The sequence below is a fragment of the Coregonus clupeaformis genome, chromosome 15, assembly GCF_020615455.1.
Source record: "Coregonus clupeaformis isolate EN_2021a chromosome 15, ASM2061545v1, whole genome shotgun sequence".
NCBI lineage: Eukaryota > Metazoa > Chordata > Actinopteri > Salmoniformes > Salmonidae > Coregonus > Coregonus clupeaformis.
The window spans coordinates 10,695,920-10,720,864 of NC_059206.1; the positions used below are offsets into that span (position 1 = coordinate 10,695,920).

The 24,945-nt window shown below is 42.9% G+C and overlaps 1 protein-coding gene across 7 annotated transcripts in view; it reads left to right on the forward strand.

The window, feature by feature from the left end:
• LOC121581840 (transcription factor 4) overlaps nucleotides 1-24,945 on the forward strand; it is a 340,785-nt gene that overhangs the window by 157,819 nt on the left and 158,021 nt on the right. For all 7 annotated transcript variants that reach the window (XM_045224978.1, XM_045224979.1, XM_045224976.1 and 4 more), the window contains one exon: nucleotides 956-1,017. In XM_045224978.1, coding sequence (XP_045080913.1) covers nucleotides 956-1,017 — 62 coding nt within the window. The remainder of the gene's footprint in view (nucleotides 1-955; nucleotides 1,018-24,945) is intronic.

Consider the following 24,945-nt stretch of genomic DNA (forward strand, 5'->3'; position numbering starts at 1 on the left):
CCAGCTCAAACCAGATTTCACTATTTCACTATGGTCTTATGTTGTACGGCTGCTTGGGTTTTCCAATCAACTTTCCTCCTAAGCCTAACCTGGTTGAACCGGACTGAAAGCTGTGCTCACAGTGCTTTAACCAGGCTATCTTAAGCTGTCCATGGACATCGCATACTGTCGTGTACAGTACTCTTTAGTCTTGTGAGACGGGTTAGCAGAAAAGGACCCGCGTAGCTCAGTTGGTAGAGCATGGCACTTGCAACACCAGGGTTGTGGGTTCGATTCCCACGGGGGGGCCAGTATGAAAAATAAATAAAAATGTATGCACTCACTAACTGTAAGTCGCTCTGGATAAGAGCGTCTGCTAAAATGTAAATGAAGTTAAGAAATCAAGATTTGCTTCTGTGTTCCAATATTCTCTAGTCTTGATGTCGTTTACCTTTAGTTCATAAAGGCTATTTGTTCCAGACGTGTCTGTTTTTCCTGCTGCTACTGTTGTCAGACATCTTGGAAACATACACAGTTTGCACAAAGGTCTTCAGATGTAAACGTTTTTATAAAAAAGACACAGTGATCCAGAACCCAGATCTTACAGCAGAAAGTAACGCTGTCTGTGTGTGTGTGTGTGTGAATCTACAGCATAACAGATGTCTGTCTGGTCGTGTCCAACGCGCTAAGAAAGGAATGCTAGAGATTCACAGCACGGTGCTGAGTTTTACTGTTGTGTTGGAGTTCAGGCTGTCTTAGTGTTTGTTGTTGGCCAGGTGTGTTGTCTCATAAGCCTCCTGTACAGCCAGCTATTGTTTTATAGGCTGGAGGACTTTTCACTCACGAAATGCTGCAAAGCTGCTGCAAATTACTCTAAATGCAAAGTAATTTATCTTTTAGGTTTGTGCAATAGATATATTGGATTTCAGATTATTATTATTTTTTTCTCACAACTTTCTGTCTTCTCTTCCCTCAGGTAAAACGGAGAGAGGATCCTACTCCTATGGAAGAGACTCCACCTTACACGGGTGTCATCAGGTAAATTAAATATATTCATTACTGCAAATTTCCACGCTACACTGTTATCAGCAGAAAACCGCCACACTATATTTTTTGGATATGTATGAAGAATGTAGGTATTTTTTGGTGGTTGAGTAGGTCTCATTTAAGTTAATTTGAGCATTTTTAGATACCCTTCAGCTGCTCCGAGTGAGAAAACATACAGCTTTTTAAGACGTAAATCCTAAGACATTTCACCTGGGATTCTGAATATGCTTTAGGGCAGTGGTCCCGCGGCTTGCCTATTGTGGAACCCTGCTTTAGGGCCTCCACTTAAGGATACATGCCTGTGGCCACCTTCCTCCTTCTGTCGTTTCCTGTCATGTGTTGTTGGCATGTGTTATATCCTCTATCTACTGTAGGGGGTTATATCCTCTATCTACTGTAGGGGGTTATATCCTCTATCTACTGTAGGGGGTTATATCCTCTATCTACTGTAGGGGGTTATATCTCTATCTACTGTAGGGGTTATATCCTCTATCTACTGTAGGGGGTTATATCCTCTATCTACTGTAGGGGGTTATATCCTCTATCTACTGTAGGGGGTTATATCCTCTATCTACTGTAGGGGGGTTATATCCTCTATCTACTGTAGGGGGTTATATCCTCTATCTACTGTAGGGGGTTATATCCTCTATCTACTGTAGGGGGTTATATCCTCTATCTACTGTAGGGGGTTATATCCTCTATCTACTGTAGGGGGTTATATCCTCTATCTACTGTAGGGGGGTTATATCCTCTATCTACTGTAGGGGGTTATATCCTCTATCTACTGTAGGGGGTTATATCCTCTATCTACTGTAGGGGGTTATATCCTCTATCTACTGTAGGGGGTTATATCCTCTATCTACTGTAGGGGGTTATATCCTCTATCTACTGTAGGGGGTTATATCCTCTATCTACTGTAGGGGGTTATATCCTCTATCTACTGTAGGGGGTTATATCCTCTATCTACTGTAGGGGGTTATATCCTCTATCTACTGTAGGGGGTTATATCCTCTATCTACTGTAGGGGGGTTATATCCTCTATCTACTGTAGGGGGGGTTATATCCTCTATCTACTGTAGGGGGTTATATCCTCTATCTACTGTAGGGGGGTTATATCCTCTATCTACTGTAGGGGGGTTATATCCTCTATCTACTGTGAGGGGGTTATATCCTCTATCTACTGTAGGGGGTTATATCCTCTATCTACTGTAGGGGGGTTATATCCTCTATCTACTGTAGGGGGTTATATCCTCTATCTACTGTAGGGGGTTATATCCTCTATCTACTGTAGGGGGTTATATCCTCTATCTACTGTAGGGGGTTATATCCTCTATCTACTGTAGGGGGGTTATATCCTCTATCTACTGTAGGGGGTTATATCCTCTATCTACTGTAGGGGGTTATATCCTCTATCTACTGTAGGGGGTTATATCCTCTATCTACTGTAGGGGGTTATATCCTCTATCTACTGTAGGGGGTTATATCCTCTATCTACTGTAGGGGGGTTATATCCTCTATCTACTGTAGGGGGGGTTATATCCTCTATCTACTGTAGGGGGTTATATCCTCTCATCTACTGTAGGGGGTTATATCCTCTATCTACTGTAGGGGGGTTATATCCTCTATCTACTGTAGGGGGGTTATATCCTCTATCTACTGTAGGGGGTTATATCCTCTATCTACTGTAGGGGGGTTATATCCTCTATCTACTGTAGGGGGTTATATCCTCTATCTACTGTAGGGGGTTATATCCTCTATCTACTGTAGGGGGTTATATCCTCTATCTACTGTAGGGGGTTATATCCTCTATCTACTGTAGGGGGTTATATCCTCTATCTACTGTAGGGGGTTATATCCTCTATCTACTGTAGGGGGGTTATATCCTCTATCTACTGTAGGGGGTTATATCCTCTATCTACTGTAGGGGGTTATATCCTCTATCTACTGTAGGGGTTATATCCTCTATCTACTGTAGGGGGTTATATCCTCTATCTACTGTAGGGGGGTTATATCCTCTATCTACTGTAGGGGGTTATATCCTCTATCTACTGTAGGGGGTTATATCCTCTATCTACTGTAGGGGGTTATATCCTCTATCTACTGTAGGGGGTTATATCCTCTATCTACTGTAGGGGGTTATATCCTCTATCTACTGTAGGGGGTTATATCCTCTATCTACTGTAGGGGGTTATATCCTCTATCTACTGTAGGGGGGGTTATATCCTCTATCTACTGTAGGGGGTTATATCCTCTATCTACTGTAGGGGGTTATATCCTCTATCTACTGTAGGGGGTTATATCCTCTATCTACTGTAGGGGGTTATATCCTCTATCTACTGTAGGGGGGTTATATCCTCTATCTACTGTAGGGGGTTATATCCTCTATCTACTGTAGGGGTTATATCCTCTATCTACTGTAGGGGGTTATATCCTCTATCTACTGTAGGGGGTTATATCCTCTATCTACTGTAGGGGGTTATATCCTCTATCTACTGTAGGGGGTTATATCCTCTATCTACTGTAGGGGGTTATATCCTCTATCTACTGTAGGGGGTTATATCCTCTATCTACTGTAGGGGGTTATATCCTCTCTATCTACTGTAGGGGGTTATATCCTCTATCTACTGTAGGGGGTTATATCCTCTATCTACTGTAGGGGGGTTATATCCTCTATCTACTGTAGGGGGTTATATCCTCTATCTACTGTAGGGGGTTATATCCTCTATCTACTGTAGGGGGTTATATCCTCTCATCTACTGTAGGGGGGGGTTATATCCTCTATCTACTGTAGGGGGTTATATCCCTCTATCTACTGTAGGGGGTTATATCCTCTATCTACTGTAGGGGGTTATATCCTCTATCTACTGTAGGGGGTTATATCCTCTATCTACTGTAGGGGGGTTATATCCTCTATCTACTGTAGGGGGTTATATCCTCTATCTACTGTGAGGGGTTATATCCTCTATCTACTGTAGGGGGGTTATATCCTCTATCTACTGTAGGGGGTTATATCCTCTATCTACTGTAGGGGGTTATATCCTCTATCTACTGTAGGGGGTTATATCCTCTATCTACTGTGGGAGGTTATATCCTCTATCTACTGTAGGGGGGTTATATCCTCTATCTACTGTAGGGGGGTTATATCCTCTATCTACTGTAGGGGTTATATCCTCTATCTACTGTAGGGGGTTATATCCTCTATCTACTGTAGGGGGTTATATCCTCTATCTACTGTAGGGGGTTATATCCTCTATCTACTGTAGGGGGTTATATCCTCTATCTACTGTAGGGGGTTATATCCTCTATCTACTGTAGGGGGTTATATCCTCTATCTACTGTAGGGGGGTTATATCCTCTATCTACTGTAGGGGGTTATATCCTCTATCTACTGTAGGGGTTATATCCTCTATCTACTGTAGGGGGTTATATCCTCTATCTACTGTAGGGGGGTTATATCCTCTATCTACTGTAGGGGGGTTATATCCTCTATCTACTGTAGGGGGTTATATCCTCTATCTACTGTAGGGGGGTTATATCCTCTATCTACTGTAGGGGGGTTATATCCTCTATCTACTGTAGGGGGGTTATATCCTCTATCTACTGTAGGGGGTTATATCCTCTATCTACTGTAGGGGGTTATATCCTCTATCTACTGTAGGGGGTTATATCCTCTATCTACTGTAGGGGGGTTATATCCTCTATCTACTGTAGGGGGTTATATCCTCTATCTACTGTAGGGGGTTATATCCTCTATCTACTGTAGGGGGGTTATATCCTCTATCTACTGTAGGGGGGTTATATCCTCTATCTACTGTAGGGGGTTATATCCTCTATCTACTGTAGGGGGTTATATCCTCTATCTACTGTAGGGGGTTATATCCTCTATCTACTGTAGGGGGTTATATCCTCTATCTACTGTAGGGGGTTATATCCTCTATCTACTGTAGGGGGTTATATCCTCTATCTACTGTAGGGGGGTTATATCCTCTATCTACTGTAGGGGGTTATATCCTCTATCTACTGTAGGGGGTTATATCCTCTATCTACTGTAGGGGGTTATATCCTCTATCTACTGTAGGGGGTTATATCCTCTATCTACTGTAGGGGGGTTATATCCTCTATCTACTGTAGGGGGTTATATCCTCTATCTACTGTAGGGGGGTTATATCCTCTATCTACTGTAGGGGGTTATATCCTCTATCTACTGTAGGGGGTTATATCCTCTATCTACTGTAGGGGGTTATATCCTCTATCTACTGTAGGGGGTTATATCCTCTATCTACTGTAGGGGGTTATATCCTCTATCTACTGTAGGGGGTTATATCCTCTATCTACTGTAGGGGGTTATATCCTCTATCTACTGTAGGGGGGTTATATCCTCTATCTACTGTAGGGGGGTTATATCCTCTATCTACTGTAGGGGGGTTATATCCTCTATCTACTGTAGGGGGTTATATCCTCTATCTACTGTAGGGGGTTATATCCTCTATCTACTGTAGGGGGTTATATCCTCTATCTACTGTAGGGGGTTATATCCTCTATCTACTGTAGGGGGTTATATCCTCTATCTACTGTAGGGGGGTTATATCCTCTATCTACTGTAGGGGGTTATATCCTCTATCTACTGTAGGGGGGTTATATCCTCTATCTACTGTAGGGGGTTATATCCTCTATCTACTGTAGGGGGTTATATCCTCTATCTACTGTAGGGGGTTATATCCTCTATCTACTGTAGGGGGTTATATCCTCTATCTACTGTAGGGGGTTATATCCTCTATCTACTGTAGGGGGGTTATATCCTCTATCTACTGTAGGGGGTTATATCCTCTATCTACTGTAGGGGGTTATATCCTCTATCTACTGTAGGGGGTTATATCCTCTATCTACTGTAGGGGGTTATATCCTCTATCTACTGTAGGGGGTTATATCCTCTATCTACTGTAGGGGGTTATATCCTCTATCTACTGTAGGGGGGTTATATCCTCTATCTACTGTAGGGGGTTATATCCCTCTATCTACTGTAGGGGGTTATATCCTCTATCTACTGTAGGGGGTTATATCCTCTATCTACTGTAGGGGGTTATATCCTCTATCTACTGTAGGGGGTTATATCCTCTATCTACTGTAGGGGGTTATATCCTCTATCTACTGTAGGGGGTTATATCCTCTATCTACTGTAGGGGGTTATATCCTCTATCTACTGTAGGGGGGGGTTATATCCTCTATCTACTGTAGGGGGTTATATCCTCTATCTACTGTAGGGGGTTATATCCTCTATCTACTGTAGGGGGTTATATCCTCTATCTACTGTAGGGGGTTATATCCTCTATCTACTGTAGGGGGTTATATCCTCTATCTACTGTAGGGGGGGGGGTTATATCCTCTATCTACTGTAGGGGGTTATATCCTCTATCTAGCCAAATGATCAAGTCACCTGTAAAGTCTCAACATGGGCATCTGTACCGCCCTCTTCCCTCTTCATTGAAGCGTTTGTGTGTCTGTCTGTGTGTGTGTGTGTGTGTGTGTGTGTGTGTGTGTGTGTGTGTGTGTGTGTGAATGTGTGTGAGTGTGTGTGTGTGTGTGTGTGTGTGTGTGTGTGTGTGTGTGTGTGTGTGTGTGTGTGTGTGTGAATGTGTGTGAGTGTGTGTGTGTGTGTGTGTGTGTGTGTGTGTGTGTGTGTGTGTGTGTGTGTGTGTGTGTGTGTGTGTGTGTGTGTGTGTGTGTGTTACTACACTATACTATGTCTCCACTGATTTACATCTTAACGGTTGGCTGTCAGAGTCGGGCTTCAGGGTTATTTAACCTCTGGTGTTTGAGGTTGTATCCCTAGTTAATAAAATAAAATAAAATACGATTGTATCTGTCACATACAGATGTTATTGCGGGTGTAGCCAAATGCTTGTGCTTCTAGCTCCGACAGTGCAGTAATATCTAACAAGTAATATCTAACAATTTCACAACATATACCCAATACACACAAATCTAAGTAAGGAATGGAATTTAAGAATATATACAGTGGGGAGAACAAGTATTTGATACACTGCCGATTTTGCAGGTTTTCCTACTTACAAAGCATGTAGAGGTCTGTAATTCTTATCATAGGTACACTTCAACTGTGAGAGACAGAATCTAAAACAAAAATCCAGAAAATCACATTGTATGATTTTTAAGTAATTCATTTGCATTTTATTGCATGACATAAGTATTTGATACATCAGAAAAGCAGAACTTAATATTTGGTACAGAAACCTTTGTTTGCAATTACAGAGATCATAACATATACCCAATACACACAAATCTAAGTAAGGAATATAATTAAGAAAATATACATATATGGACGAGCGATGTCAGAGCAGCATGGACTAAGATACAGTAGAATATTCTAGAATACAGTATATACATATGAGATGAGTAGTGCAAGATATGTAAACATTATTAAAGGGACTAGTGTTCCATTTCTTAAAGTGGCCAGTGATTTCAATAGGCAGCAGCAGCCTCTAATGTGCTAGTGATGGCTATTTAACAGTCTGATGGCCTTGAGATAGAAGCTGTTTTTCATTATCTCGGTCCCAGCTTTGATGCACCTGTACTGACCCCAACTTCTGGATGATAGCGGTGTGAACAGGCAGTGGCTCGGGTGGTTGATGTCCTTAATGATCTTTTTGGCCTTCCTGTGACATTGGGTGCTGTAGGTGTCCTGGAGGGCAGGTAGTTTGCCCCCGGTAATGCCTCTGGAGAGCCCTGCGGTTGCGGGCGGTGCAGTTGCCGTACCAGGCGGTGATACAGCCCGACAGGGTGCTCTCAATTGTGCATCTGTAAAAGTTTGTGAGGGTTTTAGGTGCCAAGCCAAATTTCTTCAGCATCCTGAGGTTGAAGAGGCTCTGTTGCGCCTTCTTCACCACACTGTCTGTGTGGGTGGACCATTTCAGTTTGTCAGTGATGTGTACGCCAAGGAACTTGAAGCTTTCCACCTTCTCCACTGCGGTCCCGTCAATGTGGATAGGGGGGTGCACCCTCTGCTGTTTCCTGAAGTTCACGATCATCTCCTTTGTTTTGTTGACGTTGAGTGAGAGGTTATTTTCCTTAGGTGAGTGCTACGGGGCGATAGTCATTTAGTTCAGTTACCTTTGCTTTCTTGGGTACAGGAACAATGGTGGCCATCTTGAAGCATGTGGGGACAGCAGACTGGGAAAGGGAGAGACTGAATATGTCCGTAAACACACCAGCCAGCTTTGTGTGGCTGACTACACACACACACACACACACACACACACACACACACACACACACACACACACACACACACACACACACACACACACACACACACACACACACACACACACACACACACACACACACACGCAAACATACAAGCATCACTACAATCTTAGAAAAAGGGTTCCAAAAGTGTTCTTCAGCTGTCCCCATAGGAGAACCCTTTTGTGTTCCAGGCAGAAACATTTTGGTTCCAGGTAGAACTCTTTTGGGTTCCATGTAGAACCCTCTGGGAAAGGGTTCTACGTGGAACCCAATAGGGTTCTACCTGGAACCGAAAATGGTTCTTCAAAGGATTCTCCTATGGGGACAGCCGAAGAACCCTTTAAGGTTCTAGATTGCACCTTTTTTTCTAAGAGTGTACACACTGATTTATTGTTCCGTTTGCTCTCCAGTGGGTTTCTGGCGGGGAGCCGAGGCCAGCCAACGACCAAGAGAAATGAACAGGCTGCATAAGCACACACATACACACACACACACACACACATACACACACACACACACACACACACACACACACACACACACACACACACACACACACACACACACACACACACACCAACAAACATACATACATGCACACGCACACACACACAAACAAACATACACACACACACACCAACAAACACACACACACACTCCGACACCAAAGCATACCTACATTTCTATTCACTCTCCCAAAATCTGTTCTTGTCTCGGCCTCAAGCTGTAACACTTGTCATAGTGGTGGCGAGAACAAAGCCCTTTTCCCCGACCGACTACTTCTCTCCTCTCATAGAAACCGCTCCACTCTGAACCCTTTCAGAGTATACATCCCCAATGGCACCCTATTTCCTATATAGTGCACTATACTGCACTACAGTCCCAAATGGGTTCTGGTCAAAAGTAGTGCACTATATAGGGGATAGGGTGCCAGAGGCTTAGAGTCTGAGTTGACCTGTTAAAGTACGTGCTGAATGTGAATGTGGAGGGCTCTATGTCAGCCCCCAAAAAAAATGTAATACAAAAATAAAAGTGCTTGTCCCACTGGCTATCATAAGTTGAATGCACCAATTTGTAAGTCGCTCTGGATAAGAGCATCTGCGAAATGACGTAACTGTAAATGTAAATGGTATGTAAGGTATGTGAGCTGGATGGCTGGATGTAGAGGGCTGTATGCCAGCCTGGTATGTAAGGTATGTGAGCTGGATGGCTGGATGTAGAGGGCTGTATGCCAGCCTGGTATGTAAGGTATGTGAGCTGGATGGCTGGATGTAGAGGGCTGTATGCCAGCCTGGTATGTAAGGTATGTGAGCTGGATGGCTGGATGTAGAGGGCTGTATGCCAGCCTGGTATGTAAGGTATGTGAGCTGGATGGCTGGATGTAGAGGGCTGTATGCCAGCCTGGTATGTAAGGTATGTGAGCTGGATGGCTGGATGTAGAGGGCTGTATGCCAGCCTGGTATGTAAGGTATGTGAGCTGGATGGCTGGATGTAGAGGGCTGTATGCCAGCCTGGTATGTAAGGTATGTGAGCTGGATGGCTGGATGTAGAGGGCTGTATGCCAGCCTGGTATGTAAGGTATGTGAGCTGGATGGCTGGATGTAGAGGGCTGTATGCCAGCCTGGTATGTAAGGTATGTGAGCTGGATGGCAGGATGTAGAGGGCTGTATGCCAGCCTGGTATGTAAGGTATGTGAGCTGGATGGCTGGATGTAGAGGGCTGTATGCCAGCCTGGTATGTAAGGTATGTGAGCTGGATGGCTGGATGTAGAGGGCTGTATGCCAGCCTGGTATGTAAGGTATGTGAGCTGGATGGCTGGATGTAGAGGGCTGTATGCCAGCCTGGTATGTAAGGTATGTGAGCTGGATGGCTGGATGTAGAGGGCTGTATGCCAGCCTGGTATGTAAGGTATGTGAGCTGGATGGCTGGATGTAGAGGGCTGTATGCCAGCCTGGTATGTAAGGTATGTGAGCTGGATGGCTGGATGTAGAGGGCTGTATGCCAGCCTGGTATGTAAGGTATGTGAGCTGGATGGCTGGATGTAGAGGGCTGTATGCCAGCCTGGTATGTAAGGTATGTGAGCTGGATGGCTGGATGTAGAGGGCTGTATGCCAGCCTGGTATGTAAGGTATGTGAGCTGGATGGCTGGATGTAGAGGGCTGTATGCCAGCCTGGTATGTAAGGTATGTGTCCTGGATGGCTGGATGTAGAGGGCTGTATGCCAGCCTGGTATGTAAGGTATGTGAGCTGGATGGCTGGATGTAGAGGGCTGTATGCCAGCCTGGTATGTAAGGTATGTGAGCTGGATGGCTGGATGTAGAGGGCTGTATGCCAGCCTGGTATGTAAGGTATGTGAGCTGGATGGCTGGATGGGTTAGCGTTAGGTGTTCAGCATTCACAGTCAGCACAGCTCTCAGGTTGCAGCCATGCTCTCTCTTTCTGTGTGTGTGTGTGTGTGTGTGTGTGTGTGTGTGTGTGTGTGTGTGTGTGTGTGTGTGTGTGTGTGTGTGTGTGTGTGTGTGTGTGTGTGTGTCTGGTTGTGTGTGTCTGTGTGTGTGTGTCTGTGTGTGTCTGTCTGTGTGTGTGTGTGTGTGTGTGTGTGTGTGTGTGTGTGTGTGTGTGTGTGTGTGTGTGTGTGTGTGTGTGTGTGTGTGTGTGTGTGAGCGTGCGTGCGTGCATGCAACGTTGGCTGCTTCCAGTGTGATGTGTTCTCACACCAAAACAAGACACTTTCTCTCTTTCTCTGTCTCCCTCTCCCCTCTCTTTCTCTCTTTCTCTGTCTGTCTCTCTCTCCTCTCTTTCTCTGTCCCTCTCTCTTCTCGGCAGCAACTCTCCTTTGGTAGGTATCGTCACAATAACAAAGTTAAGCTATTTTCATTGGCTGCAGGACTATTTGCTCACTTATATAACCCCTCACAGTTTTTTTTCGACCTGAAAAGTTTATAAAGTACACCCATCTAGGTCACTCGTTTTGCCCATTCTATCATTCATCGAACAGTAACTGAATGCCTCGATGCCTGTCTGCCTGCTTTATATAGCAAGCCACGGCTACGTGACTCACTGTCTGTAGGAGCGAACCATTTTGGTGAATGGGGTGGTGTACCTAATAAACAGGCCAATGAGTGTATATTTGAAATATAAAAAACATGTACTAGGCATATTCACTCAACAGACAGATCAAATTAACCCTCTTAAATTAAACTAAATCTATAACTTTCTCTATTATTCTACATTCCACAACTCTTACGACCATTTGGATTATATTAAGGGCCCCGTAAAGGGAGCGTTGAGTCTGTGTGAATTTACTGTTACGTAACATTACCTTCCTCAGGGTACGAGTGATGGTTAGTTCCAGTTTACAGTGAGAGGAGGTCATTCATTACAGTTCATTCAGTATGCTCCAGGTGCATCGTACACTTTTATACTATGCACTTTTTCTACTTATAAAATAAATATGGTAACGCTACTTAATGCTTTATAAATTGTTATAAGCATGTATGAAACATTATAATGTCTTATATTGTTATAAGCATGAATGAAGCATTATAATGTATTATAATAAGGCGAGATCTGAGGCTGAAGACCTTTTAGACGGTGACAGAATGTAACTTTTTTTGTAATTTTCTATAATTCAGGGCTCTTCTGTAAAAAAAAAAAAAAAAAAGACCTTGGTCTCAGTATGATTGCCTGGTCAAATAAAGGTCAAATAAATAAATATTTTGTTCCTATTCGCCCCCCGATGTGGCCTCGGACCGCGTCAGTATGGCTTACCTTGGAATGCTGGGCAGCGGTAAAACGTCAACGTAGCGTGTTCATTCTGTTCTGTTCTGCGCTGAAGGCTTGATGGGAGGAACGTGACCATTGTTATAGAGCCGGCTGTCCTTTTTGAATTCTCCATACTGAGCTTTGGTGCTGTTTGTAGAGATCCCCTGGCTGGCCTATGATTACTGACTGTTGGGACCACGGCTGGACTGTGTGTTGTCTGTCTCTCTCTCTCTACCTCCTTGGAAGACTTTATGCAAAAAGTCTCAAACCCTGCTATTCAGCTTTTCATTAAAAGGGGCCCCTTTCTTTGTCTTTACGGTCTCACAGTCTGAGAGTTATTTGGCAAAGTCTAGACCACTCTGTCTGCCTGACAGAGAATGTGTCTTAGTGTTAGTGTGCTTGGGCTGAATCCCAAATGGAACTCTGTTCCCTATATAGATATTCCCCTATGGGCCCCGGTCAAAAGTAGTGCACTATATAGGGTTCCATTTGGGACTCAGATTTTAGCGTGGTTCATCAGACATTCATATCATGACTGCACTGGCTACCAACTCCTTCACGTCTGAATCAATTAATTTATTCATTCATTCATGAATCGATTCATTTCTTTCCACCGAATCAATATTTCATCAGACCGTTCCACCTGATACTGATATGTTACATAGAAATGTAGGTGTAGTGGTGACTGCTATTTGTGTTTAACTTCAGTACCACCTCTGTCTGGAATATACAGTCATCTGAGTCGACAACGAGCCGGCGTTTTGCTGCCGAAAACATCTTTGGAATGTGTTAGTGGATTGGAGGCTGATGATGACTGCTTCTCAACACACACACACACACACACAACACACTCACTCACACACACACACACACACACACGCACACAAACGCAGAAACACACACACACACACAACACACTCACTCACATACACACACACACACACACAACACACTCACTCACACACACACACACACACACACACACACACAAACGCAGAAACACACACACACACACACACAACACACTCACTCACATACACACACACACACGCACACAAACACACAAACACACACACACACACACTCAGACACAGATACACACACACACACACACACACACACTCAGACACAGATACACACACTGGAAAGCCCTCAGTGCTTCGGAAGGGCTTCTTCCTGGTATTTGGTTACTGAAGGGTCAAGGGGAAGGGCAACAGAGACGTGTGTTTGTGTGTGTACTGTGTGTGAGTGTGCGCACGCGTATTTGTGAATGAAAGCGGGAAGCGTTTCTCTGTTCTCCTCACGGCCAGTCCAGTCTCAGCTCTTATTGGCTGCAGGCCCTGGCCAGTCTCAGCTCTTATTGGCTGCAGGCCCTGGCCAAGGTGGAAGTATAAGACCATCCTCTGCTATTGACCTGAATCTCTGAATACTATCTAATGCTGAATACCTGAATCTCTGAATACTATCTAATGCTGAATACCTGAATCTCTGAATACTATCTCATGCTGAGTACCTGAATCTCTGAATACTATCTAATGCTGAATACCTGAATCTCTGAATACTATCTCATGCTGAGTACCTGAATCTCTGAATACTATCTCATGCTGAATACCTGAATCTCTGAATACTATCTAATGCTGAATACCTGAATCTCTGAATACTATCTCATGCTGAGTACCTGAATCTCTGAATACTATCTAATGCTGAATACCTGAATCTCTGAATACTATCTAATGCTGAATACCTGAATCTCTGAATACTATCTCATGCTGAATACCTGAATCTCTGAATACTATCTCATGCTGAATACCTTAAACTCTTAATACTATATCATGCTGAGTACCTGAATCTCTGAATACTATCTAATGCTGAATACCTGAATCTCTTAATACTATCTCATGCTGAATACCGGAATCTCTGAATACTATCTCATGCTGAATACCTTAATCTCTTAATACTATATCATGCTGAGTACCTGAATCTCTGAATACTATCTAATGCTGAATACCTGAATCTCTAAATACTATCTCATGCTGAAAACCTGAATCTCTGAATACTATCTCATGCTGAATACCTTAATCTCTTAATACTATATCATGCTGAGTACCTGAATCTCTGAATACTATCTAATGCTGAATACCTGAATCTCTTAATACTATCTCATGCTGAAAACCTGAATCTCTACTCTATAGAATAGATGCTGATTGTTATTATTAAGGGCTCTATACCTACTGTATAGTACATTATAGAATGGGTCAGAGACTTCCTGTCTCCTACTATCAGGGTGACTCCCCTCACAGGTAGATTTCTCCTACTGTCAGTAGTTTATAAACACTGATATTATGTTACCCTACTTTGCAGATTTAATTGAATCTGGCCCTAACAAGTAATTGCAATTAGAAGTGTCAGACAAGGAAAACAGTCCTTCAATATTTCTAGAAACTTCCTTTCATACAGAGGTAATCTATTTCTGTCAGCCAAAATAACAAAACCAAGCACTTCACACGTTCCACGGTTTGGTTGTTGTTTGAATTGTTAGATTCATTAAGTTTTAAGTGATTATTTCACTAGTCTGTCTTCCCAGCGACTCCCTATCCTCACCTTAAATTATGTTAAAGTGTTAATTGTTAAGAGCTGAGATTCCAAAAGGCATGTTAGGTGTGTGTGTGTGTGTGTGTGTGTGTGTGTGTGTGTGTGTGTGTGTGTGTGTGTGTGTGTGTGTGTGTGTGTGTGTGTGTGTGTGTGTGTGTGTGTGTGTGTGTGTGTGTGTGTGTGTGTGTGTGTGTGTGTGTGTGTGTGTGTGTGTGTGTGTGTCTGTGTGTGTGTGTGTGTGTGTGTGTGTGTGTGTGTGTGTGTGTGTGTGTGTGTGTGTGTGTGTGTGTGTGTGTGTGTGTGTGTGTGAAGAAAGTGGGACTGTGGGAACGACACACACATTGTGAACTACGGTACGACAGTATGAAGACATGCCTAAAGCTTCCACTTCCTCCTTCTCCTTCTCTGAAGCTTCCTGCTCTTCTCATGCCGTTTTACCTCTCACTGTGTACTGCGTCCCAAATCACACCATATTCCCTTTACAGTGCACTCCTTTTAACCAGGGCCAATAGGAATCTGGTCAAAAGAAGTGCACTATATTGAGAATATGGTGCCATTTGGGATGCAGACATTGTCTGTCTGGAGGTAAAACTCTCAAACAGCCATCACACTGACACGTCTCTTAGATTCCTTGTACTCACATATCTCAGTTAAACTGTTAGTTGGTAATGAATGAGCTCTTACCTTCCCAGCCTTGGGAATTAGAATGTACAACTGTGATCTTGGAAGGTTCTCAGACTCCATTATTAGGTGCTTGATCCAGTTAATGCTGTACGGTAGCTAACCATGTCATCTCTACTAACTATGTCATCTCTACTAACTATGTCTATGTCATCTCTACTAACTATGTCATCTCTACTAACTATGTCTATGTCATCTCTACTAACTCTGTCATCTCTACTAACTATGTCATCTCTACTAACTATGTCTATGTCATCTCTACTAACCATGTCATCTCTACTAACTATGTCATCTCTACTAACCATGTCATCTCTACTAACTATGTCATCTCTACTAACTATGTCATCTCTACTAACTCTGTCATCTCTACTAACTATGTCATCTCTACTAACTATGTCATCTCTACTAACTATGTCATCTCTACTAACTCTGTCATCTCTACTAACTATGTCATCTCTACTAACTATGTCTATGTCATCTCTACTAACTATGTCATCTCTACTAACTATGTTATCTCTACTAACCATGTCCATCTCTACTAACCATGTCCATCTCTACTAACTATGTCATCTCTACTAACTATGTTATCTCTACTAACTATGTCATCTCTACTAACTATGTCATCTCTACTAACTATGTCATCTCTACTAACTCTGTCATCTCTACTAACTATGTCATCTCTACTAACTATGTCTATGTCATCTCTACTAACTATGTCATCTCTACTAACTATGTTATCTCTACTAACCATGTCCATCTCTACTAACCATGTCCATCTCTACTAACTATGTCATCTCTACTAACTATGTTATCTCTACTAACCATGTCCATCTCTACTAACCATGTCCATCTCTACTAACTATGTAATCTCTACTAACTATGTCATCTCTACTAACTATGTCATCTCTACTAACTATGTCCATATCTACTAACCATGTTCATCTCTACTAACTATGTCATCTCTACTAACTATGTCATCTCTACTAACCATGTCCATCTCTACTAACTATGTCATCTCTACTAACTATGTCATCTCTACTAACCATGTCCATCTCTACTAACTATGTCGTCACTACTATGTCCATCTCTACTAACTATGTCATCACTACTAACTATGTCATCTCTACTAACTATGTCATCTCTACTAACTATGTCTATGTCATCTCTACTAACTATGTCATCTCTACTAACTATGTCCATCTCTACTAACTATGTTATATCTACTAACTATGTCATCTCTAATAACTATGTCATCTCTACTAACTATGTCATCTCTACTAACTATGTCATCTCTACTAACTATGTCATCTCTACTAACTATGTCCATCTCTACTAACTATGTTATCTCTACTAACTATGTCATCTCTACTAACTATGTCATCTCTACTATGTCTATGTCATCTCTACTAACTATGTAATCTCTACTAACTATGTCATCTCTCCTAACTATGTTATCTCTACTAACTATGTCATCTCTACTAACCATGTCATCTCTACTAACTATGTAATCTCTACTAACTATGTAATCTCTACTAACTATGTTATCTCTACTAACTATGTCATCTCTACTAACTATGTTATCTCTACTAACTATGTCATCTCTACTAACCATGTCATCTCTACTAACTATGTCATCTCTACTAACTATGTAATCTCTACTAACTATGTCATCTCTACTAACTATGTCATCTCTACTAACTATGTCCATCTCTACTAACTATGTCATCTCTACTAACTATGTCCATCTCTACTAACTATGTAATCTCTACTAACTATGTCATCTCTATTAACTATGTCATCTCTACCAACTATGTCATCTCTACTAACCATGTCCATCTCTACTAACTATGTCATCTCTACTAACTATGTCATCTCTACTAACTATGTAATCTCTACTAACTATGTCATCTCTATTAACTATGTCATCTCTACTAACTATGTCATCTCTACTAACCATGTCCATCTCTACTAACTATGTTATCTCTACTAACTATGTCATCTCTACTAACCATGTCATCTCTACTAACTATGTCATCTCTACTAACTATGTAATCTCTACTAACTATGTCATCTCTACTAACTATGTCATCTCTACTAACTATGTCCATCTCTACTAACTATGTCATCTCTACTAACTATGTCCATCTCTACTAACTATTTAATCTCTACTAACTATGTCATCTCTATTAACTATGTCATCTCTACTAACTATGTCATCTCTACTAACCATGTCCATCTCTACTAACTATGTCCATCTCTACTAACTATGTCATCTCTACTAACTATGTCATCTCTACTAACTATGTAATCTCTACTAACTATGTCATCTCTATTAACTATGTCATCTCTACCAACTATGTCATCTCTACTAACCATGTCCATCTCTACTAACTATGTCATCTCTACTAACTATGTCATCTCTACTAACTATGTAATCTCTACTAACTATGTCATCTCTATTAACTATGTCATCTCTACTAACTATGTCATCTCTACTAACCATGTCCATCTCTACTAACTATGTTATCTCTACTAACTATGTCATCTCTACTAACCATGTCATCTCTACTAACTATGTCATCTCTACTAACTATGTAATCTCTACTAACTATGTCATCTCTACTAACTATGTCATCTCTACTAACTATGTCCATCTCTACTAACTATGTCATCTCTACTAACTATGTCCATCTCTACTAACTATTTAATCTCTACTAACTATGTCATCTCTATTAACTATGTCATCTCTACTAACTATGTCATCTCTACTAACCATGTCCATCTCTACTAACTATGTCCATCTCTACTAACTATGTAATCTCTACTAACTATGTCATCTCTATTAACTATGTCATCTCTACTAACTATGTCATCTCTACTAACCATGTCCATCTCTACTAACTATGTCCATCTCTACTAACTATGTCCATCTCTACTAACCATGTCCATCTCTACTAACTATGTCATCTCTACTAACCATGTCATCTCTACTAACCATGTCATCTCTACTAACCATGTCCATCTCTACTAACCATGTCATCTGTCCCTGGACAAACACAACTGATTCATCTAATTGAGGGCTTGATGATTAGTTGACATGTTGAATCAATATAAAAATGTGTTCTGTAGAGGGTCTTGGAGGACCAGGGTTGGGCATCAGCACTACCACGTCACGACACGGTAGATTAGAGGAGAGTAGATGAGATATGGGGAAGAGGGAGAGGAAGATGGGGAGGAAGGAGAGAGGGAGAGGAAGATGGGGAGGAAGGAGAGAGGGAGAGGAAGATGGGGATGAAGGAGAGTGGGAGAGGAAGATGGGGAGGAAGGAGAGAGGGAGAGGAAGATGGGAGGATGGAGAGAGGGAGAGGAAGATGGGAGGAAGGGGAGAGGGAGAGGGAGAGGATGATGGGAGGAAGGACATAGGGAGAGGAAGATGGGAGGAAGGAGCGAGGGAGAGGAAGATGGGGAAGAAGGAGAGAGGGAGAGGAAGATGGAAGGAGAGAGGGAGAGGAAGATGGGAGGAAGGAGAGAGGGAGAGGAAGATGGGAGGAAGGGGAGAGGGAGAGGAAGATGGGAGGAAGGATAGAGGGAGAGGAAGATGGGAGGAAGGAGAGAGGGAGAGGAAGATTGGGAGGAAGGAGAGAGGGAGAGGAAGATGGGGAGGAAGGATAGAGGGAGAGGAAGATGGGAGGAAGGAGAGAGGGAGAGGAAGATTGGGAGGAAGGAGAGAGGGAGAGGAAGATGGGGAGGAAGGAGAGAGGGAGAGGAAGATGGGAGGAAGGAGAGAGGGAGAGGAAGATGGGAGGAAGGAGAGACGGAGAGGAAGATGGGGAGTAAGGAGAGAGGGAGAGGAAGATGGGGATGAAGGAGAGTGGGAGAGGAAGATGGGAGGAAGGAGAGAGGGAGAGGAAGATGGGAGGAAGGAGAGAGGGAGAGGAAGATGGGAGGAAACACCCTCCAACACCTTTCATCATTATGTCTTCCATATCTAATGATACTGGGCTGGCACCCTTCTAGGGTGTTCTGTCAGCAATACCCCCTTCTAGGGTGTTCTGTCAGCAATAGTCCCTTCTAGGGTGTTCTGTCAGCAATATTCCGTTCTAGGGTGTTCTGGGTCCAATTCCTCCTCTTTATTTGCTTTCCGTCCTTCAAAGTTCTCTGATATTTCAGTTGATTGAACAAGAGTCAATCCAAATCTCTCATTCCTGATATTTCTGTTGATTGAACAAGAGTCAATCCAAATCTCTCAATCCTGATATTTCTGTTGATTGAACAAGAGTTAATCCAAATCTCTCAAACCCTGATATTTCTGTTGATAGAACAATTGTTAATCCAAATCTATCGAACCTGATATTTCAGTTGATTGAACAAGAGTCAACCCAAATCTCTCAAACCTGATATTTCTGTTGATTTAACAAGAGTCAATCCAAATCTCTCAATCATGATATTTCTGTTGATTAAACAAGAGTCAAACCAAATCTCTCAAGCCTGATATTTCAGTTGATTGAACAAGAGTCAAACCAAATCTATCGAACCTGATATTTCAGTTGATTGAACAAGAGTCAATCCAAATATCTCAAACCTGACATTTCTGTTGATTGAACAAGAGTCAATCCAAATTTCTCAATCCTGATATTTCTGTTGATTGAACAAGATTCAATCCAAATCTCTCAAACCTGATATTTCAGTTGATTGAACAAGAGTCAATCCAAATATTTCTGTTGATTGAACAAGAGTCAATCCAAATCTCTCAATCATGATATTTCTGTTGATTGAACAAGAGTCAATCCAAATATCTCAATCATGATATTTCTGTTGATTGAACAAGAGTCAATCCAAATCTCTCAATCATGATATTTCTGTTGATTGAACAAGAGTCAATCCAAATCTCTCAAACCCTGATATTTCTGTTGATAGAACAATTGTTAATCCAAATCTATCGATCCTGATATTTCAGTTGATTGAACAAGAGTCAACCCAAATCTCTCAAACCTGATATTTCTGTTGATTTAACAAGAGTCAATCCAAATCTCTCAATCATGATATTTCTGTTGATTAAACAAGAGTCAAACCAAATCTCTCAAGCCTGATATTTCAGTTGATTGAACAAGAGTCAAACCAAATCTTTCGAACCTGATATTTCAGTTGATTGAACAAGAGTCAATCCAAATATCTCAAACCTGACATTTCTGTTGATTGAACAAGAGTCAATCCAAATTTCTCAATCCTGATATTTCTGTTGATTGAACAAGAGTCAATCCAAATCTCTCAAACCTGATATTTCAGTTGATTGAACAAGAGCCAATCCAAATATTTCTGTTGATTGAACAAGAGTCAATCCAAATCTCTCAATCATGATATTTCTGTTGATTGAACAAGAGTCAATCCAAATATCTCAATCATGATATTTCTGTTGATTGAACAAGAGTCAATCCAAATCTCTCAATCATGATATATCTGTTGATTGAACAAGAGTCAATCCAAATCTCCCAGTCCTGATATTTACCATAGCGTGTATAGTGAGTATGTGTGTGGCTCGACAGCTATTCTCTCCTACATCTTTGTTATTATTATTATTATTTATTTACGTTTTTGTCATTTAGCAGACACTGTTATCCAGAGCGACTTACAGGAGCAATTAGGGTTAAGTGCCTTGCTCAAGGGCACATCGGCATAATTTCCCACCTAGTCGGCTCGGGGATTCGAACCAACGCTCTTTCGGTTACAGCCCCAACGCTCTTACCCGCTAGGCTACCTGCCTGGAACATGTGCTTGTGGTGTGGTATGGTGTGGTGTGGTGTAGTGTGGTGTAGTGTGGTGTGGTATTGCGTGGCGTGGCGTGGTATGGTGTGGCGTGGTATGGTATGGTGTGGTGTGGTGTGGTGTGGTATGGTGTGGTATGGTGTGGTGTGGTGTGGTATGGTATGGTGTGGTATGGTGTGGTGTGGTATGGTATGGTGTGGTATGGTGTGGTGTGGTATGGTATGGTGTGGTATGGTATGGTGTGGTATGGTGTGGTGTGATATGGTATGGTGTGGTATGGTGTGGTGTGGTATTGCGTGGCGTTGTGTGGTATGGTGTGGCGTGGTATGGTGTGGTGTGGTGTGGTGTGGTATGGTGTGGTATGGTGTGGTGTGGTATGGTATGGTATGGTGTGGTATGGTATGGTGTGGTATGGTGTGGTGTGGTGTGGTATGGTATGGTGTGGTGTGGTATGGTATGGTGTGGTATGGTGTGGTGTGATATGGTATGGTGTGGTATGGTGTGGTGTGGTATTGCGTGGCGTTGTGTGGTATGGTGTGGCGTGGTATGGTGTGGTGTGGTGTGGTGTTGTATGGTGTGGTATGGTGTAGTGTAATGTGGTGTGGTGTGGTGTGATGTGGTATGGTGTAGTGTGGTGTGGTATGGTGTAGTGTAGTGTGGTGTGGTGTGGTGTGGTGTGGTGTGGTATGGTGTGGTATGGTGTGGTGTGGTATGGTATGGTGTGGTATGGTATGGTGTGGTATGGTGTGGTGTGGTATGGTGTGGTATGGTATGGTGTGGTATGGTGTGGTATGGTGTGGTATGGTATGGTGTGGTATGGTATGGTATGGTGTGGTATGGTGTGGTGTGGTATGGTGTGGTGTGGTGTGGTATTGCGTGGCGTGGTGTGGTATGGTGTGGCGTGGTGTGGTGTGGTGTGGTGTGGTGTGGTATGGTGTGGTGTGGTATGGTGTAGTGTAGTGTGGTGTGGTGTGATGTGGTATGGTATGATATGGTGTGGTGTGGTGTGGTATGATATGGTGTGGTATGGTGTGGTATGGTATGGTATGGTGTGGTATGGTGTGGTGTGGTATGGTGTGGTGTGATGTGGTATGGTGTAGTGTGGTGTGTTATGGTGTTTATAGTGTGGTGTGGTGTGGTGTGGTGTGGTGTGGTGTGGTATGGTGTGGTATGGTATGGTGTGGTATGGTATGGTGTGGTATGGTGTGGTGTGGTATGGTGTGGTGTGATGTGGTATGGTGTAGTGTGGTGTGGTATGGTGTAGTGTAGTGTGGTGTGGTGTGGTGTGGTGTGGTATGGTGTGGTGTGGTATGGTGTAGTGTAGTGTGGTGTGGTGTGATGTGGTATGGTATGATATGGTGTGGTATGGTGTGGTGTGGTGTGGTATGATATGGTGTGGTATGGTGTGGTGTGGTGTGGTATGATAGGGTGTATTATGGTGTGGTGTGGTGTGGTATGATATGGTGTGGTATGGTGTGGTATGGTGTGGTATGGTGTGGTGTGGTATGGTGTGGTATGGTGTGGTATGGTGTGGTATGATAGGGTGTATTATGGTATGGTGTGGTGTGGTGTGGTATGGTGTGGTATGATATGGTGTGGTATGATATGGTGTGGTATGATATGGTGTGGTATGATATGGTGTGGTATGGTGTGTGTATGGTGTGGTGTGGTATGGTGTGTTATGGTGTGGTATGATATGGTGTGGTATGGTGTGGTATGATGTGGTATGATATGGTCTGGTATGATGTGGTGTGTATGTGCTTGTGGTGTGGTATGGTGTGGTGTGGTATGGTGTGGTGTGGTGTGGTGTGGTGTGGTGTGGTGTGGTATGGTGTGGTGTGGTGTGGTATGGTGTGGTATGATATGGTGTGGTATGATATGGTGTGGTATGATATGGTGTGGTATGATATGGTGTGTATGTGCTTGTGGTGTGGTATGGAGTGGTGTGGTATGGTGTGGCGTGGTGTGGCGTGGTGTGTATGTGTGTGTGTGTGTGTGTGTTTGTGTGCGTGTGCGTGTTTCAGAACATGTGTTTGGTATGATGTTGATTCTCAACAGCTGTTTTCCAGTCTCTTCAGATACACTGTAGTTCTTCCCTGGAGACAATCTGCCATAATTTAGACACATCTGCTAGCACAAATAGCCACATTATTTTATTTGTATTATTGATCACAACACTTGCTTAAAACAGTTTTACTAATTTTCTACAGGATGCGGTATGTGCGTGACAAGGAAACGTGGGTATCTGTGGATGTGTGGATGTGTCAGTTTGTATGACAGGCAGGCCAGGCAGCCGACTGTTTGACTGTTTGCCAGAGTGTGGTATCTGTTAACTAAACCTCTCCTTTCTGCCTGTAACTATGTGTAATTCACCCATTTGCAAAGCTGTCACATTCACACACACACACACACACACACCCTCCTGACCCTACACAACCACACCCCACACACACCTCTCTGACCTGTGTGTTGAATGGTCCCCACCCCCACACACACCTGCACCCCTGAATGATCTCTCAGGCTATCCCAGACCAGGCCAGGTAGTGTATAAACCAATAATTCAAGGTTAGAGGTACCAGAGTATCATTGTACGTCTGTGGGGGGGTGAATCCATGTTAGATTGAAGGATAAAAGCAGCTGTCTGGCTGGTGTTAACCCTTTCCTCTTTATGGCAGGGCCTTCCTGGTGTTAACCCTTCCCTCTTTAGATGTGTCTACATCAAACACTAGAGCAGAGAGTAACAGCTGTTGGTGGATAGGGAACAGAGAGGAGCTGTCAGCGTGTGTCTTTGAGCTCTGCTGCTGTCTTTCTGGAGCTAACCGTCACCCATCCCGCCTACTCTACTCCTCTGGAGTGTGTGTGTGTGTGTGTGTGTGTGTGTGTGTGTGTGTGTGTGTGTGTGTGTGTGTGTGTGTGTGTGTGTGTGTGTGTGTGTGTGTGTGTGTGTGTGGAGCTGTCACCCCGCCTACTCCTCTGCAGCGCTCCACTCCGCTGTCTAGCTAGGCTAAACCATTCCTGATGTGCTGCCATGGGCTAGGGAGGGAGGGAGGGAGGGAGGGAGGGAGGGAGGAGGAGGGAGGGAGGGAGGAGGGAGGGAGGGAGGGGTGAGGGTGGTGTGTGGGGGACTGAGTAGTGTTATATAAACACCTTTTTCGATTTCCTTCTTCTACTTCCTGTAGTTTTTTATTTATTTCCTTCTTCTACTTCCTGTAGTTTCGAACAACCCAGGGTTTCTTTACTTTTACTTTGTGTTTGCCTGTATACAGTAGATATATGATCAGTAGATGTATGATCAGTAGATATATGATCAGTAGATGTATGATCAGTAGATGTATGATCAGTAGATGTATGATCAGTAGATGTATGATCAGTAGATATATGATCAGTAGATGTATGATCAGTAGATATATGATCAGTAGATGTATGATCAGTAGATGTATGATCAGTAGATGTATGATCAGTAGATATATGATCAGGAGATATATGATCAGTAGATGTATGATCAGGAGATATATGATCAGTAGATGTATGATCAGTAGATATATGATCAGGAGATATATGATCAGTAGATGTATGATCAGGAGATATATGATTAGTAGCTATATGATTTTGCAGGTGTGTCATTAGTGTGTGTGAATGTGCTTGTTTTGGTGTGTGTGTGTGTCTGTTATGTGGCTTCAGCCCAATCCCCTGAATCAGCACAATCAGCCTTTAGGGATACACACACTCACTCACACACACACACACAGCCCAGCCGTGAGCGATGGAGAGCAGATGCTCTGTACTGCACTGAGCTCCCTCTACAAAGTCCCCACTCACTTCTCTCTCCCTCATTTTCTCTCTCTTTCTCTCTTT